This window comes from Pecten maximus, chromosome 17 (genome assembly GCF_902652985.1).
Source record: "Pecten maximus chromosome 17, xPecMax1.1, whole genome shotgun sequence".
NCBI classification, from domain to species: domain Eukaryota; kingdom Metazoa; phylum Mollusca; class Bivalvia; order Pectinida; family Pectinidae; genus Pecten; species Pecten maximus.
This window is the reverse complement of record NC_047031.1, coordinates 16,776,392-16,797,428: the sequence shown is the minus strand read 5'-3', so window position 1 is coordinate 16,797,428 and position 21,037 is coordinate 16,776,392. Positions and strand designations below refer to the sequence as shown.

General features: G+C 39.5%; 1 protein-coding gene across 1 annotated transcript; it reads right to left on the bottom strand.

The window, feature by feature from the left end:
- Positions 1-20: 20 nt before the first annotated feature.
- LOC117315817 (dihydrofolate reductase-like) lies at positions 21-20,429 on the bottom strand. Its single transcript, XM_033870217.1, has 7 exons — positions 20,325-20,429; positions 13,074-13,123; positions 12,327-12,432; positions 9,383-9,509; positions 2,498-2,610; positions 2,284-2,353; positions 21-1,762 (listed from the first exon to the last, which is right to left on the bottom strand). Exons 1-7 carry the CDS (start codon positions 20,414-20,416, stop codon positions 1,745-1,747), a joined length of 576 nt encoding a protein of 191 aa, XP_033726108.1. The 5' UTR covers positions 20,417-20,429; the 3' UTR covers positions 21-1,744.
- Positions 20,430-21,037: the final 608 nt, after the last annotated feature.

The following is a 21,037-nucleotide window of genomic DNA, read 5'->3' as shown; positions in this document are numbered from 1 at the left end:
AATTCAAGATTTAAAAAAGATTTTTGTATATATTAGTAAATAACTTTTTTATTTGATGTCTCAGCCTGTCTAACTTTTTGCATTCTGAAAGACCAGTTTTTAAAGATAATATTTACATAGACACACTTGGGGGTCACTTAGTAGTAATCAGGTAATTAGTGGTCAAGTGGTCAAGGGTCCCCTGGGGGTACACTGTTCTGGAAGTCTACCTCAGAGTATTAAAGAGAGCATAACTTGTACTGGCACCAAGTAATGTGACTGAATTTTCATGTTAAGTAATTCTGGGAAGTTACACAACATCTCACCATTTAAATTTTTGGCATAAATTCAAGTTTTCAATGATTTTTTTGAAAATTAAAATGGGATTTTACAATTTTTTAAGGAAAAATTTCATTTAAATGCTTAAAATGTGAAGTTAAATTCATTTTTCTAAAATCCTTACTTCAATTATATAAAGTGATACTAAAGCTGTACTCAAATATGCAAAGACAATTAATATATTTGCACAAGTATGGAAATTACAGGAGTTTAATGTGCATAGGTATGCCTCATACTTGACTAATTTTCAGACCCAAATCTGGAGTGGCGTGACAGACAAACTTTGAACCTATTTAAACTCATGAATACTTTAAAACAAAGGTCAAAATTGAACAAATTCCCTTTGTGACAGAGGAAATGTTTAATTATCAATTAAAGTTTCACAAGTCTGATGTAAAATTTCACTGTATATCTACATTATGTGTCCTTCTGTGAGATCATGTCCTTGGACAGGGCAAAATCCTATCATCTGTTTTTGCATGAATACCAAATCTTCAATGATCTGTGTTTAAAATGCCAAAAAACATATTTAAACCATTTGCTTACATAGAACGAAGGAAATAATAAAGGAAAAACCTGTTCTGAGAAAAATGTGTTGAAATATTGTGAATTAGAATGTATACACTATATCACATTGAGTGAAATTCAAATATTTGGGAGGGGGGAACAATATCGTATTGTTTTCTTTCAAATTTTGAATTAAAATTAATTTAAACCACTACAGTACATCACAAGATACATACATTACACTTGATGCCCAGCTTATAACAACAGCACCTGCTTTGTTGCATATAGAAAAGATTTTTGACAGAAAATGTGAAATTTTAGAAGATTTTGTTATTAATTCAAATAATAATCATGATTTTTTAAGCACAATTTTACAAAATAATCTACATTTGCTATGTGGCCAGTCATTTAACATGTCATATCACACTATGTACTATTGGAAAATATAGCCTCTGACTTTGTACAGTACATGTAAATAGTAAAATGAGCAAAACTGCGGTTAACAGTATTACAGTTTTTACCCTAAAAGTTATACCAAAATATAGCACAAAACCGTTTATCTTCATAAACAGTGCTAGTACACATCTGAAACTTTAAAGTGACCTCAAAGCGTATACTAGAAATGTGTAGCAAACACAAATACCAACATGTTTTCTCGACAAACATGTCCAGTGTGATCAGAGACAATGGTCCGCAATAGAAACGATCATCGAAATGAGGTGTATTGGGGGTGTAGTTACTAAAATGAAGCTGTCATTAATTAAAAACTCACAGAAAGTACGTGAAATGTCATCTGCATATAGGTAAAATACACACAACTGCACAGGAAATGTTAAAAGTTCGTGATGTTTCTAATTTTAGGTCCAGGCGCGAATGTTTACATCGGAAAGGTGCGTTCTATGCAGGCCTCAGACCACAATTAATTTCCCTCTTTGTTCTACAAAAGAAAAAACGAAATTAAAATATTTCAGAAGTTTGCAAAAAATCTGGTTTTCACATCACGTGTAGAACTATTCAAGCTGAACATACAGTGAGCTGGAAAGTACCCCATGACCGACATTTAACAAAGATATTTATATTTAAGTGTAACCAGCCCTACTATATTGTAGGAAAATCCGGAAAATCACAAAATATTACTACTCAAGCCTTATAACTCCCAGTGTCCTGCCTCACAAACAAACATGGAAATGGTGTCAAAACAAAATTCTGCCACTAGATTAAATATTGCGCTATAATTCTATGCTAAAATTATGTCCATATCTGTAACAGCTAAGTCAGGAAGAAAGTATTTAGCAACAGTCCTGAAATTTCAATATGTACTACATTCGTGTACAACGATCCGGAAGTATAATTGTGGTCTGAGGCCATATGGCAGGCGTAAACGCCTCCATAATAAACGCCTCCATAAAAACAGCACACCACAACACAGAGGTCAAAGGACACACTTTAATGATCTACCTTGTCATAAACTTCGAATTCAAAATCAACACCATTCTCCGTCATACGCCCTGCTGGTACTTCTTCACAGCTGAAAACAGAAAATATGATATTATTTTCTGGTAGGTAAAGATCTAATTAAAATCTAAATGATGGGAAAGACCATTAATGTTGATCAGAGCGGGGGGTATAAAAACATGAACTTAAGTTTAATCATTGTAGAAAGAGAACTTACCTTTGTAACTTTATAAATTTCTGCGAGTCAAACTCTGGAAAATATGTATCACAGTCAAAGTCTGCCAACACCCTGGTCAGGTATACACGGCAGGAAGGGTAATCCATGGCTTCCTGGTCCAACAAAATCATCACTGTTCATTAGCTCAAGGTTTGTAACATCTACAATTATATCATCAACACCAGCTCTGTTTGTCTAATCTAATATAAACTGTGTTTGATATTTCATGTTGTAGTGAGACAATGATGTCACACACACAGCCTTGTTGTTTCCACTTGATTTCAAATCAATATTATTTCCTGGATCAACAACATTCGTTTGGAACAAGGATGGATAGTATTGCAACAGCAATACAAAGTCCCCTGCCTGACCCAGGAGTGCAACTATTTATTTCCCATTTTTTAAACTATGTTATACTGATCACGTATACCAAGTTTCGTTAAAATCAGAGTAGTACTTTAGGCTTGTCCGGACAAGTCTCAACCATTGAGAAGTTGGCGGCCATTTTGAAAATTGGTTTTTCGAAAAAAAAAATGTGGGATGCACAACTACATGTGATACTGATCATGTATACCAAGTTTCATTAAAATCGGAGTAGTACTTTAGGAGAAGTTGTCCGGACAAGCCCCAACCAATGAGAAGCCGGCAGCCATTTTGAAAAATGAATTTAAAAAAAAAAAATTGGGATGTACAACTACATGTTATACTGATCATGTATACCAAGTTTCGTTGAAATCGGAGTAGTACTTGAGGAGTTGTCCGGACAAGTCTCAACCAATGAAAAGTCGGCGGCCATTTTGAAAAATGGTTTTTCGAAAAAAAAATGTGGGATGCACAACTACATGTTATACTGCTCATGTATACCAAGTTTCATTAAAATCGGAGTAGTACTTTAGGAGGAGTTGTCCGAACAAGCCTCAACCAATGAGAAGCCGGCAGCCATTTTGAAAAATGAATTTTTAAAGAAACTAAATGTGGGATGCACAACTACATGTTATACTGATCATGTATACCAAGTTTCGTTAAAATCGGAGTAGTACGGTACTTTAGGAGGAGTTGTCCGGACAAGCCTCAACCAATGAGAAGCCGGCAGCCATTTTGAAAAATGAATTTTTAAAGAAAACAAGAGGCCCATGGGCCTTAACGGTCACCTGATTTTTGAAATATTTCAGTAAATTTAAATGAAAGAATGAATTTCAAAACAAATAAAACAAATGATAGTCAAAAATGTGATTTCCCTATAACTATTAGTAAAGTTTATCCCCTCCCATGGGGCAAACGCAAGACCCCAGGGCTAGGAAATTCACAATTATGGTAAATCACCTTAAGACCCTTCGATCTGTGAAGAGTATTTAATTCTACCTTATTTGGGTTGTAAGAAGAAGATTTTTGAAATTTCAGTTAATTTGACCCTTTTTGGCCCCGCCCATCAGCCCCTGGGGGTCAGTCAGGGCCAACATGTACATCAAACTGTCATCCCAAGCTGATAACGTTAACGAAGTTAGAATGAATTCCAACAAGAGGCCCAGGGGCCTTAACGGTCATCTGACTCTAAATTAAAACCCTTATATTATTGTAGTATGCATTCTCTGTAGCAAGTATATAGTGGCACTGTTGGCCATGGTGGCCATCTTGGATTTCTGAACAACCCAATAAATAACAACACTATGTGTGGACCATCTCAGGATCATTTCTGGTAAGTTAGAGCTGAATCCCACCGGTGGAATTTGAGAAAAAGTTTGAAATAGGTGTTGTTCAGGAAAACCATGATTGCGCAATCATGTTACAAAATGGCCGCCATTGCTACCATGTCAAAGTTTTTACAAGGCCAAAAAAATAACAACACTTTGTTGGCCCTGCTTCCTTAACATCTTCACCAATTTCCAGCTCAATGGCACCAGTGGAACTGGAGAAGAAGTATAAAATGTGTTTTTCAAGATGGCTGTCATGGCAGCCATCTTGGATTTCTGGCCGACCCGATAAATAGCTACACTTGGTAAGGACCATCTCAGGATCATTTCTGGTAAGTTAGAGCTGAATTCCACCAGTGGAATTTGAGAAGAAGTTTGAAATAGGTGTTGTTCAGGAAAACCATGATTGCGCAATCTTGTTACAAAATGGCCGCCATATTGCTGCCATGTCAAAGTTTTTACGAGGCCAAAAAAAAAACACTATGTTGGCTCGCCTTCCTTAACATCCTCATCCATTCCCAGCTCAAAGGCACCAATGAACCAGGAGAAGAAGTTTAAAATGTGTTTTTCAAGATGGTGGTTATGGTGGCCATCTTGGATTTCGGACCGACCAGAAAAATAACGAAAAATAACAACACTTGGTCGGGATCATATCAGGATCATCTCAGGCAAGTTTCAGCTCAATAGCACTGATGGAACTTGAGAAGAAGTTTAAAATGTGTTTTTCAAGATGGCGGCTATGGCGGCCATCTTGGATTTCGGACCGACCCGAAAATAACAACACTTGGTCGAGATCATATCAGGATCATTTCAGGCAGGTTTCAGCTCAATAGCACTCATAGAACTTGAGAAGAAGTTTAAAATGTGTTTTTCAAGATGGCGGCCATGGCGGCCATCTTGGATTTCGGACCGACCCGAAAAATAACAACACCTGGTCGGGATCATATCAGGATCATCTCAGGCAAGTTTCAACTCAAAAGCACTGGTGGAACTTGAGAAGAAGTTTAAAACGTGTTTTTCAAGATGGCGGCTATGGCGGCCATCTTGGATTTCGAACCGACCCGAAAAATAACAACACTTGGTCGGGATCATATCGGATCATTTCAGGCAAGTTTCAGCTTAATAGCACTGGTGGAAGTTGAGAAGAAGTTTAAAATGTGTTTTTCAAGATGGCGGCTATGGCGGCCATCTTGGATTTCGGACTGATCTAAAAAATAACAACACTTGGTCGGGATCATATCAGGATCATTTCAGGCAAGTTTCAGCTCAATAGCACTGGTGAAACTTGAGAAGAAGTTTTAAATGTGTTTTTCAAGATGGCGGCTATGGCGGCCATCTTGGATTTCAGACCGACCCGAAAAATAACAACACTTTGTCGGGATCATCTCAGGATCATTTCTGGCAAGTTTCAGCCCAACAGCAGTGGTGGAACTTGAGAAGAAGTTTAAAATGTGTTTTCAAAATGGCGGCTATGGCGGCCATCTTGGATTTCGGACTGATCTAAAAAATAACAACACTTGGTTGGGATCATATCAGGATCATTTCAGGCAAGTTTCAGCTCAATAGCACTGGTGAAACTTGAGAAGAAGTTTTAAATGTGTTTTTCAAGATGGCGGCTATGGCGGCCATCTTGGATTTCAGACCGACCCGAAAAATAACAACACTTTGTCGGGATCATCTCAGGATCATTTCTGGCAAGTTTCAGCCCAACAGCAGTGGTGGAACTTGAGAAGAAGTTTAAAATGTGTTTTCAAAATGGCGGCTATGGCGGCCATCTTGGATTTCGGACCAACCCGAAAAATAACAACACTTGGTCAGGACCATCTCAGGATCATTTCTGGCAAGTTTCATGTGAATCCCACTGGTGGAACTTGAGAAGAAGATTGAAATGTGAAAAGTTTACGGACGGCGGACGGCAAGCGCACGGCGCATGGCGGACGACGACGGACGAAGCACGATGGCTATAGGTCATCCTGACCCTTCGGGTCAGATGACCTAATAAAAATCCAACAAATAAGAGTCAAAAATGTGATTTCCCTATATAAACTATAGTAAAGTTTACCCCCTACCCAGGGGCAAACGTGAGACCCCAGGGTCATGAAATTCACAATTTTGGTAAAGCATCATAAGACCCCTTCATCTATGAAGAGTATTTGATCCTAACATATCTGAGAGTAGAGAAGAAGATTTTTGAAATTTTAGTCAATTTGACCCTTTTTGGCCCCGCCCACCAGCCCCTGGGGGTCAACCAGGGCCAACATGTACATACCATCAAACTGTCATCCTATGCTGATAATTTGAACAAAGTTAGAATAAATTCCAATAGAAATCCAACAAATAATAGTCAAAAATGTGATTTCCCTATATAAACTATAGTAAAGTTTACCCCCTACCCAGGGGCAAACGTGAGACCCCAGGGTCATGAAATTCACAATTTTGGTAAAGCACCATAAGACCCCTTCATCTATGAAGAGTATTTGATTCTAACATATCTGAGAGTAGAGAAGAAGATTTTTGAAATTTCAGTCAATTTGACCCTTTTTGGCCCCGCTCCTTCAGCCCCTGGGGGTCAACCAGGGCCAACATGTACATAACATCAAACTGTAATCCCATGCTGATAATTTGAACCAAGTTAGAATAAATTCCAATAGAAATCCAACAAATAATAGTCAAAAATGTGATTTCCCTATATAAACTATAGTAAAGTTTACCCCCTACCCAGGGGCAAATGTGAGACCCCAGGGTCATGAAATTCACAATTTTGGTAACGTACCTTAAGACCCTTCCATCTATGAAGAGTATTCGATTCTAACATATCTGAGAGTAGAGAAGAAGATTTTTGAAATTTTAGTCAATTTGACCCTTTTTGGCCCCGCCCACCAGCCCCTGGGGGTCAACCAGGGCCAACCTGTACATACCATCAAACTGTTATCCTATGCTGATAATTTGAACCAAGTTAGAATGAATTCCAAGAGAAATCCAACAAGTAATAGTCAAAAATGTGATTTCCCTATATAAACTATAGTAAAGTTTACCCCCTACCCAGGGGCAAACGTGAGACCCCAGGGTCATGAAATTCACAATTTTGGTAAAGCATCATAAGACCCCTTCATCTATGAAGAGTATTTGATTCTAACATATCTGAGAGTAGAGAAGAAGATTTTTGAAATTTTAGTCAATTTGACCCTTTTTGGCCCCGCTCCTTCAGCCCCTGGGGGTCAACCAGGGCCAACATGTACATAACATCAAACTGTAATCCCATGCTGATAATTTGAACCAAGTTAGAATAAATTCCAATAGAAATCCAACAAATAATAGTCAAAAATGTGATTTCCCTATATAAACTATAGTAAAGTTTACCCCCTACCCAGGGGCAAATGTGAGACCCCAGGGTCATGAAATTCACAATTTTGGTAAAGCACCTTAAGACCCTTCCATCTATGAAAAGTATTTGATTCTACCATATCTGAGAGTAGAGAAGAAGATTTTTGAAATTTTAGTCAATTTGACCCTTTTTGGCCCCGCCCCTCAGGCCCCTGGGGGGTGGGGACCATATAATTCACAATTTTGGTTCGCCCTCAGTCATGGAAGCTTCCTGTAAAATTTCATTGAATTTAGTTCAGCAGTTTTTAAGAAGAAGTTGAAAATGTAAATTGTTTACGACGCACGACGCACGACAAAAGGCGATTGCAATAGGTCAACTGAGACTTCATCTCAGGTGACCTAATAAATGTGGGATGCACAACTACATGTGATACTGATCATGTATACCAAGTTTCGTTAAAATCGGAGTAATACTTTAGGAGGAGTTGTCCGGACAAGTCTCAACCAATGAGAAGTCGGCAGCCATTTTGAAAATTGGTTTGTGGGGGAAAAAAATGTGGGATGCACAACTACATGTTATACTGATCATGTATACCAAGTTTCATTAAAATCGGAGTAGAAGGAGTTGTCCGGACAACTATTGCATGACAGACAGACGGACGGACGGACGGACGGACAGACGGACGGAGGGTAAACCTATAGTCCCCCCGTTTTTCAAACGGCAGGGGACTAATAACACAACAATGTATAACCAGCAACTCTGAAGTTGATCTAGGTCAATTAATCAGATACTAATCTAGGTACTACTTCATTCATCATTACCATGATCTCGCAAGGATTCCTACGGTCAAGTGTCCATTCCAATGTTCATTTTAATGTTAAAAGACCGTGAAGGAGCATCTTGGATTGCTATTAATACATGTGTTCAACTAGAGCTTTAGGTTATTTGGGAGTATGCCAGTTTACCCCACATGAACTATATATATATAAATAAATATATGGGGCAAAGAAGTAATTCAAACAGTGTGAACAATGAGGCTTGTTAAATTTTCGAGGCAATCCGCCCCTTTATCAAAACACAAAAAATACAAATACAATCACATGTTATATATAAGAAGTACTGGAAATACAATAAAATACAATAAGAAGAATGTTTTAGTAACTGGAGAAACCACAATGAACCCTTCGGCAAACGTGGGCCGAAGGCGGATACTAGCGTATCATGTTCAACACTAGAACGCTATGCGACCAACGGCAGATATTTTGAACTCCCCCGCTCGTGAAAATATACGAAAGAGTTCAAAGACGATTCGTCCCTGAATACAGCAAGTGGACGACATTGCATTGATATCAGATTTCAGAATAAAAATGTTGCATTATCGTCTCTACAGTGATTGATTAAATATCGTGTACAAAGTCTGAAAAACTATAGAAAAATATGTTTAAAATCATTAGAATTATAGAGAGTGATGTGAAAAAACTACTACGAATATTTATCAAGACTGAGAATATAAGAAATATGAATGCCGAAGTGTCCCTACAGAACGCTACGGGAAACAGACGATTCGGGCCAAATCGGACCAGTTACTAAAACATTATTTTACAAGCCTCATTGTTCACACTGTTTGAATTACTTCTTTGCCCCATATAATCATTACAAGTAATTCGTATCCTCCATACATTTATGTGAGGATCCAGTGTTATCTGGATTATACTGTTCATATTACTTCTTTGACCCATATATAAATAAATATATATACCTTAAATAAACATATACCAAGATTCTGTTACCTGCAATATTACCAAACATGTATAGTCATATATAGTACAAGATGTGATGTTGGAAACACCAGTTTACATATTAGCTTACTTTGTAGACAGAGCTTCCTCCTATAACATACAGACTTTCCACTTTGTCTCTCAGATCGCCTTTTCCTGATACCATGGAGATAGCATCCTCTAAACTCTTTGCTATATATGTACCGGTCGGCGTTTCCCTGCAAAATAGTTTTAAATCTCATAAATTATGCTGACGGAAATACATCTATCTTTGCTTTATGATATGGATGATTCAACTCAAACAAGGGTTCACTATGCCAATTCAATTCAAAGAACTATTTCATAAAGTTATCGTAAAAGGATTTGGTTTTGTGTTGTTTATTTTCCAATAAACAAGAGAAAGAAAAGTGTGGAGTGTCATAGGAATCTAATAAGTATTTAATAAACTCAGTACGATATGAATAATAAAATAATGGTGGTCAGATTTATCAAGTTCCTCAAGTTTCACTTGTTTGAGGTGTTTGACCAATTAATCGAGTAAGAAATCTGTAATTGAGTTTTGTCAGAAATGCCCGACATCATGATCAATGAAAGAATATTAGCTGATAGGTATTATGTGAGAAAAACTTGTCACAATCAATCGCTTGATTGTGGTTGTCACTTACCTATATCATATAAATTACAAGCTTCTAGATGACTGGAACCACCTAGCAAGCATTAACAGGAAGTAATGTAAAACATGAGGCTCAGAGGGCCTGCATCGCTCATCTAGATATTTCAGTAAGTATAGCAAAATACTCCGATTTAAGTTTAATTTCAAATCATTTCCTACATTTGAACTGACTCTCAAAACAATGGTTCAAACTACAGGTTGACTAAATCCTGTCATTCTTATTAGACCCCTTTTCTCCCACCCCAAGGGTGTCACAAACCAAATTAAATCAAAATCCATTTAGTTTTTCACTCAGGACTATTAGCATTTTAAAAAGATTTACCCTTTGAGCCAGGTGAGCTAAAAACTGTTAATACATTTGTACACTTATGATAATATTTAACCATCTAAATTACACTATTTGTTGATGAATTTCTAAAACTTAAAGAAATATGCGATGACTTTCGTGAAAATCGGAGCATTTCTATTTTTTTTGTCCCGCTTGTTTATTCGAATAACCGAAAAATATGACGTTTCCAACCCAATTAAACGAATTTTTTTAACATGATTTAAGAGAAAATGGTTTTGGATTTTGAAATTTTACCCAATTAAACGAAATACCCGATTAAGCGTTACCCGATTAACTGGAATGTACTGTAATGATATTATTACAACGGGCAATAACTCTGTAAATTGCCATCAAATAATTTCCATATTCAAGCTTGTCCAAGACCTTGTCTTTACATTAAAGTTTCATCAGACTTGGTTAACATTTACTTGAGTTTTTGTGTTCACATGGTCCAATAATAACATTATAACAAAGGGCAATAACTCTGTAAGTAACTGTCGAATAATTTCCATTTTCAAAGTCATCTGAGATCTTGTCAATATATAGCAGCATTCAAAGTTTCATCAAATCTATTTTATATTTACTCAAGTTATCTTGTTCACAAGGTAATTGTTGAATGATGGACAGATGCCATGGTATGGTATACCATAAGCTCACCTTGGTCCTTTGGACCAGGTGAGCCAATAATGCTATAATACCACAGAAAGATAACTAGAAAATAATTGGTTTTAATTGATTATCAATTGGATAGACAAAAGTTATGATCAATCAGGAAATTTCAACCGATTCCCATCATTATGTTAAATTATCATATAAACATGGACTTCTAAATGATTACTGCCTCTCTAGAGTGACGATACATATTGGTTGTTCTCACTACCTTACAGGGTTATCGCAAGGTTGTAAGGGAAAAGATTAATAGAATCTATTACAGATCTGTTCCAAAGACAGGGATATCCCAACTGGAGTGTAAGACTCTTACATGAGGGTTGCGATATAGGTGACCCTGTAAAAATAGTTCAGGGTCAGGTCATAGTGACGTCGCCCGAGAACAACTTGCTAGAGCACATTCAAAGTGCAGGTGTAGCTTGTCTTTTCCCCAGGGTGAGATTAATAAAATCTATCATGGGTCTGTACCGTAATCAGGGATATCTCAACCCAAGTATAAGAGTTTGGCCAGTCAGCACAAGGCTTGCCGAGTGCTGGCCAGCCAAACTCTTACACGAGGGTCAAGATATCGTTGTTCGCGGAACAGACCCGTGATTGATTATTTTTCTCACATACTTGCAACCAAACGTAAGTTTTTATGAAAGTTTTTCATCGCGCCATCTTCATCATTTACGACTTGGTTACTCAACGTAAAATGATGACGTTGCGTTATTGTGAGCAGCATATTCATATAACGCGTGCCGGTTGTCTTTACCCACCCTGTGTCAGATTGATTTATTTTTTCCCTAGCAACCGTCGGATAACCCAGTGAAGTATGGGAGAAAAGAAAATCTCACCCCGGTAAAACTGCGGATATCCCTGCCCAGGTTAAGAGAAAAAAAAAATCAATCTCACACATGGGGGTAAAGACAGCTTTCATGCTCTATATGATGCTGCTCACAATAATGTGACATCATTATTTTACGTTGCGCAACAATGTCATAATTGATGACGTCGTTAATTTTGAAGCACATTCCAGGAGCATTGAAGAATTCAGATCATACTCAAATAAGTCATACTGTGTCACATCCTGCAAGATAATTTATCTCACATACTGAACAGGGTGATGTGCACGTGGTTACTATAATGGAAGGAGACGCCCCAGTAACTCACACAAGGAAAAGACAGTTGACACTTGGAAAGATACGTCATAATGATGAATTTTTGACATGATGTCATAGTAATTTCTCTGATGTCATAGAATAATTGTGAATCATGAATTCCCATACAAATCCTAGGATAACTGGCAGGAACATTATATTGATACAAACTGGAATTTATCCCTAAGTCATATAACAACAGATTTATATAGTTATAGATTCTCACTTCATCGTCCGACTCAGTATTATGTTTATCCTCCTAGGTAGAGGTCGGTATTTCTCTTTGATGGACATCCATGTCTTCCGTCCCATTATAACTACATTGTTCTTATCTGAAAAATAATTGCAATTTTAAGCTAAAGATTTCATTGTAATCAAAATCATTTTTGAATTGATATGAATTCTGTACATCACAAGCAGTACTGGATTTGATGTGTTACAATTCTCAAGTTTAGTGTCAGCTTGAACCAATCAATTTGTTTTATTCTGGTTCCAACCACCCTGGATGAATGATTTCAAAGCTTTATAATAAGCTTTTTATACGAGACATACAAGTGTACATGTTTGTAAACAGAGGATCCTACCTACATGAATGTCTGTAACACGGAATTTATCAAACAAGTTCAGTAATTTGACATGGCACAAGCCTTATGGCTCGGCAGCATGACATACAACATAATCTATAGACATGAATGTAAGATTCTGTTTATCACATAATTCATATTCATGAAAATAAAAAAAGAACGATTCTGTTTATCACATAATTCATATTCATGAAAATAAAAAAAGAACAAGTGAAATTGGACTTTTACAGTATATTTTTCTTTATGGGGACATTGTAGGAGGTTGTAATGACATAGATAATCTATGACGTCACAATATTGTTATGACATTTGTCTTACAATATTTACGAAATATCCGTATGACACAGTTGAACAGTCAGTTGATATATATAGTTACTGTATCAATTTACCTGGATCTTTGGTTTCTGTTGTAATCCTCTTGAACACTTCCATGTCTTTTCTGTAACAAATGAAAAAAAAAACATCACCATATTCTCTCAGTTTTAGGGACCAACACATAAAATTGTGACCCAATATTGTAGTTGATTAGACTATTAAAGGATAATGAGATTTTTCCTGAACCTTAATAGGCAGGATTGATAAACTGATGGAAATCAAATTTGTGTAGACAAATATCCAAGCTCCTGTTACTAATAGAAACTATTGATAACTACAGTTGATTGATGTCAACATAACAGGGCTCAAAGTGGACATTTTTACCAGGTAACTCAACCCTTTGGTAAGATTCTTAAGCTGCCATGTATTGTCAATTAACAATAAATGTTCCGACTAAGGGTTAGATTTCCGTCTCCCTCCCAAAGGAGTGAAAGGTTCAATATCTACCCAAGAGAAATTCAATTATAGGAGTAATCCCCAACCTTGATGGTGTGACAGAGTATTCCCCAACCTTGATGGTGTGACAGAGTATTCCCCAACCTTGAGGATGTGACAGAGTATTCCCCAACCTTGAGGATGTGACAGAGTATTCCCCAACCTTGAGGATGTGACAGAGTATTCCCCAACCTTGAGGGTGTGACAGAGTATTCCCCAACCTTGAGGGTGTGACAGAGTATTCCCCAACCTTGAGGGTGTGACAGAGTATTCCCCAACCTTGAGGGTGTGACAGAGTATTCCCCAACCTTGAGGGTGTGACAGAGTATTCCCCAACCTTGAGGGTGTGACAGAGTATTCCCCAGCCTTGAGGGTGTGACAGAGTATTCCCCAACCTTGAGGGTGACAGAGAAATCTCCAGCCCCAGGGTGTGACAGAGTATTCCCCAGCCCCTGGGTGTGGCAGGTAATCTCCAGGCCCTGTGTGTTTTACAGAGAAATCCCAAGCCACTGTGTGTGACAGAGAAATATCAAGCCCCTGGGTGTGACAGAGAAACCCCCAGCCCCAGGGTGTGACAGAGAAATCTCCAGCCCCCGGGTGTGACAGAGAAAACTCGATCCAGCCCCAGGGTGTGACAGAGAAATCTCCAGCCCCTGGGTGTGACAGAGAAAACTCCAGCCCCAGGGTGTGACAGAGAAATCTCCAGCCCCAGGGTGTGACAGAGAAATCTCCAGCCCCTGGGTGTGACAGAGAAAACTCCAGCCCCAGGGTGTGACAGAGAAATCCCCAGCCCCTGGGTGTGACAGAGAAATCTCCAACCCCTGGGTGTGACAGAGAAATCTCCAGCCCCTGGGTGTGACAGAGAAAACTCGATCCAGCCCCAGGGTGTGACAGAGAAATTTCCAGCCCCTGGGTGTGACATAGAGATCTCCAGCCCCAGGGTGTGAGAGAAAACTCCAGCCCCTGGGTGTGACAGAGAAATCTCCAGCCCCAGGGTGTGACAGAGAAATCTCCAGCCCCAGGGTGTGACATAAAGATCTCCAGCCCCAGGGTGTGAGAGAAAACTCCAGCCCCTGGGTGTGACAGAGAAATCTCCAGCCCCAGGGTGTGACAGAGAGATCTCCAGCCCCAGGGTGTGAGAGAAAACTCCAGCCCCAGGGTGTGACAAGAGAAATCTCCAGCCCCAGGGTGTGACAGAGAAATCTCCAGCCCCAGGGTGTGACAGAGAAATCTGCAGCCCCAGGGTGTGACAAGAGAAATTTCCAGCCCCAGGGTGTGACAGAGAGATCTCCAGCCCCAGGGTGTGAGAGAAAACTCCAGCCCCAGGGTGTGACAAGAGAAATCTCCAGCCCCAGGGTGTGACAGAGAAATCTCCAGCCCCAGGGTGTGACAGAGAAATCTCCAGCCCCTGGGTGTGACAGAGAAATCTGCAGCCCCAGGGTGTGACAGAGAAATCTCCAGCCCCAGGGTGTGACAAGAGAAATATCCAGCCCCAGGGTGTGACAGAGAAATCTCCAGCCCCAGGGTGTGACAGAGAAATCTCCAGCCCCAGGGTGTGACAAGAGAAATTTCCAGCCCCAGTGTGTGACAGAGAAATTTCCAGCCCCAGGGTGTGACAGAGAAATTTCCAGCCCCAGGGTGTGACAGAGAAATCTGCAGCCCCAGGGTGTGACAAGAGAAATTTCCAGCCCCAGGGTGTGACAAGAGAAATTTCCAGCCCCAGGGTGTGACAGAGAAATTTCCAGCCCCAGGCTGTGACAGAGAAATCTGCAGCCCCAGGGTGTGACAAGAGAAATCTCCAGCTCCAGGGTGTGACAGAGAAATCTCCAGCTCCAGGGTGTGACAGAGAAATCTCCAGCCCCAGGGTGTGACAAGAGAAATTTCCAGCTCCAGGGTGTGACAGAGAAATTTCCAGCCCCAGGGTGTGACAAGAGAAATTTCCAGCCCCAGGGTGTGACAGAGAAATTTCCAGCCCCAGGGTGTGACAAGAGAAATTTCCAGCCCCAGGGTGTGACAGAGAAATCTGCAGCCCCAGGGTGTGACAGAGAAATCTCCAGCCCCAGGGTGTGACAAGAGAAATCTCCAGCCCCAGGGTGTGACAGAGAAATCTCCAGCCCCAGGGTGTGACAGAGAAATCTCCAGCCCCAGGGTGTGACAAGAGAAATTTCCAGCCCCAGTGTGTGACAGAGAAATTTCCAGCCCCAGGGTGTGACAGAGAAATCTGCAGCCCCAGGGTGTGACAAGAGAAATTTCCAGCCCCAGGGTGTGACAAGAGAAATTTCCAGCCCCAGGCTGTGACAGAGAAATTTCCAGCCCCAGGCTGTGACAGAGAAATCTGCAGCCCCAGGGTGTGACAAGAGAAATCTCCAGCTCCAGGGTGTGACAGAGAAATCTCCAGCTCCAGGGTGTGACAGAGAAATCTCCAGCCCCAGGGTGTGACAAGAGAAATTTCCAGCTCCAGGGTGTGACAGAGAAATTTCCAGCCCCAGGGTGTGACAAGAGAAATTTCCAGCCCCAGGGTGTGACAAGAGAAATTTCCAGCCCCTGGGTGGTTATTCTAGTGTCTAACCCGAGGCCTTACCCCGACGATTTGAGAATTCTTGACCACATCCTCAAAGCACGGGATGATTATATTTCTTCACACTGTATATCATTTTTAAAACAAGTATTGATATACTTGGCAATGTTGATGTGATTGAATAGGTCATTATATTGTCTACAGCATGCATGGTCATACCCTAGGGCCTGGGGCTGACATATAAATCTGGAACAGGTAAAAAGAGAGACCTTGCATGCATTCTACAATAAAATCAATCGTATTAATTGAAAGACAACACAATGCCGTCATGACAGCGATTATATATATCATAATTTAGTATAAAATAAGTTGTTTGACAAATTAGTTAATTGACCATCAAATCATCACTCTTCGGATCAGCTCTATCCTCACAATATTATTTTATTTGTCCTACGTGTGTATCTTAATTTCTGTCCAATTTCTTTGTTTTTCTTTTTTTTTATTAATATCTTTTTTATTCAGGCAATAACGATAATGATTCTATTTAATATATGTAGTAGTTACCTGTTAATATATTACAAATATGTCCTCTTACAGGAGGGCTTGCACATGTCATCCATTCATTCATTTTTTTCACAGTCTGTCTAATTTCTAACACCCTCTCTAGTGACATTATCAGACCAAAACTTAGCCACAGACCTTTACCTAACTTATAACTCCATCTCTGTACATGTACTTCTAAATTATGAAGGTGCTCAATGTACCAATACATAAATTGTATTTTGTTTTCACTCAGTGTACAGGGACACGTTACAATAGTAATGTATGTATAAAATATATGGGGGGTCAATATAAACATATGTTTATATCGACCCCCCATATATTTTATACATACATTACTATTGTAACCAACCCCCCCCCCCCATATATTTTATACATACATTACTATTGTCACGTGTCCCTGTGCTCAGTGATCAAAATACAGTATTTCAAATTAAAGCTGATCAACCTAATGCCAAAATATGTTTTGTTAGTATATTATAACACTGTTCGTGGAATCACTGGGCTATGAGTCGTAGTGTAGACATATTAAGTGTTTACAAAACGATACGATATTGATGTCGACGTGGCCCTGTGGTCCAATGTGCCCCATGTCACCAGGTAGATTACTCCAACAATGTTAGAGGTTTTACACGGCGAGATACTTTTGACTAGCGCCGTGTAACCTCTAACTGCCCATAGCTGATTTTCCCGATGCTGACGATGAAATTTTCAAAGTTCGTTTATTGCAAAAATATAGCGTGTCAACTTACATTTAAATGATCAACGGTGTCCAATATATATTTCTGTCCATAATCCAATGATTAAATGAGAATAATTTCGTAACAAACACATATTATGAAGTTTTCTTCTTCCGAAGCGGAGCAGAGCGCAAGCAGACAATACTCCCGTTAGTGATAGTAAAAATACCACGTGATTTGCCGGTTAATACAAAAATGGATTACAACCTATGTCCTACAAGCGGAATACAACAAAGTCCGTATCATTTCGTTCCGTTTGAAATAACGACAACTATTTTGTATCAACCTTTAGGCAGCCATTTTTAAAAAACGACTAGAAAAGTGCTACAACGACATGGGCATGTATTTTGTGTGTTATACACCGTATTATACTATATATTTGTGTCCGTGACATTTATATGGGATAAATATTGCATACATGATACGTAGACATCGTTGTAATGACCTGTCAACCTCTTACGTGTTTTTTTCAAGCATATTTAGTTCCGCCCGAAACTGCATCAAAGAATTAGTGCTTCGGAAATAAGAGGTCGCAGTCGGCAAAATAATATCCGATAGAAAAAGAGCCGACCAGCGACCTCTTATGTTATAGGAGTACAGGTAGATCTATGTGATAAGCATTTGCCAGGGAAGAAATTTCCAGCCCCAGGGTGTGACATAGAGAAATTTCCAGCCCCAGGGTGTGACAGAGAAAATTTCCAGCCCCAGGCTGTGACAGAGAAATCTGCAGCCCCAGGGTGTGACAAGAGAAATCTCCAGCTCCAGGGTGTGACAGAGAAATCTCCAGCTCCAGGGTGTGACAGAGAAATCTCCAGCCCCCGGGTGTGACAAGAGAAATTTCCAGCTCCAGGGTGTGACAGAGAAATTTCCAGCCCCAGGGTGTGACAAGAGAAATTTCCAGCCCCAGGGTGTGACAAGAGAAATTTCCAGCCCCAGGGTGTGACAGAGAAATTTCCAGCCCCAGGGTGTGACAAGAGAAATTTCCAGCCCCAGGGTGTGACAGAGAAATCTGCAGCCCCAGGGTGTGACAGAGAAATCTCCAGCCCCAGGGTGTGACAAGAGAAATCTCCAGCCCCAGGGTGTGACAGAGAAATCTCCAGCCCCAGGGTGTGACAGAGAAATCTCCAGCCCCAGGGTGTGACAAGAGAAATTTCCAGCCCCAGTGTGTGACAGAGAAATTTCCAGCCCCAGGGTGTGACAGAGAAATTTCCAGCCCCAGGGTGTGACAGAGAAATCTGCAGCCCCAGGGTGTGACAAGAGAAATTTCCAGCCCCAGGGTGTGACAAGAGAAATTTCCAGCCCCAGGGTGTGACAGAGAAATTTCCAGCCCCAGGCTGTGACAGAGAAATCTGCAGCCCCAGGGTGTGACAAGAGAAATCTCCAGCTCCAGGGTGTGACAGAGAAATCTCCAGCTCCAGGGTGTGACAGAGAAATCTCCAGCCCCAGGGTGTGACAAGAGAAATTTCCAGCTCCAGGGTGTGACAGAGAAATTTCCAGCCCCAGGGTGTGACAAGAGAAATTTCCAGCCCCAGGGTGTGACAAGAGAAATTTCCAGCCCCTGGGTGGATATTCTAGTGTCTAACCCGAGGCCTTACCCCGACGATTTGAGAATTCTTGACCACATCCTCAAAGCACGGGATGATTATATTTCTTCACACTGTATATCATTTTTAAAACAAGTATTGATATACTTGGCAATGTTGATGTGATTGAATAGGTCATTATATTGTCTACAGCATGCATGGTCATACCCTAGGGCCTGGGGCTGACATATAAATCTGGAACAGGTAAAAAGAGAGACCTTGCATGCATTCTACAATAAAATCAATCGTATTAATTGAAAGACAACACAATGCCGTCATGACAGCGATTATATATATCATAATTTAGTATAAAATAAGTTGTTTGACAAATTAGTTAATTGACCATCAAATCATCACTCTTCGGATCAGCTCTATCCTCACAATATTATTTTATTTGTCCTACGTGTGTATCTTAATTTCTGTCCAATTTCTTTGTTTTTCTTTTTTTTTTATTAATATCTTTTTTATTCAGGCAATAACGATAATGATTCTATTTAATATATGTAGTAGTTACCTGTTAATATATTACAAATATGTCCTCTTACAGGACGGCTTGCACATGTCATCCATTCATTCATTTTTTTCACAGTCTGTCTAATTTCTAACACCCTCTCTAGTGACATTATCAGACCAAAACTTAGCCACAGACCTTTACCTAACTTATAACTCCATCTCTGTACATGTACTTCTAAATTATGAAGGTGCTCAATGTACCAATACATAAATTCTATTTTGTTTTCACTCAGTGTACAGGGACACGTTACAATAGTAATGTATGTATAAAATATATGGGGGGTCAATATAAACATATGTTTATATCGACCCCCCATATATTTTATACATACATTACTATTGTAACCAACCAACCAACCCCCCCCCCCCCCCCCCCCCCATATATTTTATACATACATTACTATTGTAACGTGTCCCTGTGCTCAGTGATCAAAATACAGTATTTCAAATTAAAGCTGATCAACCTAATGCCAAAATATGTTTTGTTAGTATATTATAACACTGTTCGTGGAATCACTGGGCTACGTCACTATCGTATCGTTTTGTAAACAAACACTACGACTCATAACCTCAGGTTATGAGTCGTAGTGTAGACATATTAAGTGTTTACAAAACGATACGATATTGATGACGACGTGGCCCTGTGGTCCAATGTGCCCCATGTCACCAGGTAGATCTATGTGATAAGCATTTTCTTTTAGATAGATGTATGACAGTGACTGTATGGTTACGAGATTGCCGGAAAATGCTATTCATTAGAAAATTGAGAATACGTTACAATAGTCAGATAGTATGTATAGAATTATGGGGGGTCGATATAAACATATGTTTATATCGACCCCCAGGCGATTTCTGGAAAAGGATATACCGTCCTTATTAATCAACTTATCAAAAAGTCATTAGAATGAAACCCACTTTAGACTTTTTCGCCATGGAAGTGAGCCGTTGATACCGATACCCCGATTGTTACAAGCTGCCACAACCAGATTCAACCTTACGCCCGGCATCTTTGTTTACAATTTGTCAGAGGATTTTAGTCGGTCTATACGACCCAAACTGCTTATAACAATGTTATTATTCGTGTGTATCATCACGTTTCAGATAAACATGACTTGATATGTAGATATCTGTGTGCTAAAATTTACATGGTCCTTATCTGTCCTAATCTGCGCCTCCGAATCGTTTTCATTCTCGTAAATTGCTATTTCAATAGTTTCAACCGATTAAACAGAAGCACCCATTGCGCGGGCTCATATATGGCCAAAAATCGGGCGAGTTCAAAACCCGGAATGCACTCAGGCGTGAAGGGATTTTTCATAATATTTTGTATTTATTAGGTCATATCTCACTTATTACAGAATGGATTTTTGTTCGGACACCAGCAGTAAAAGGGTTTATTTATCAGCTTTAAAATGATATAAGTTATATTTAACAGTAGATCTATCAAAAATTAGAAGTGAAAGTGGTGGCCGGAATGAACCCATATGAAATAAAAATGTCAATATTTACAACTGTTTTCGTTATAATAAATACCCATATCTCAAATGATACTGAACAGAGTTTTGTTCGGGAACCACAAGGAAACGGAGAATTTAGTACTCTTTCATATGGTATATTGTTAACTTAAT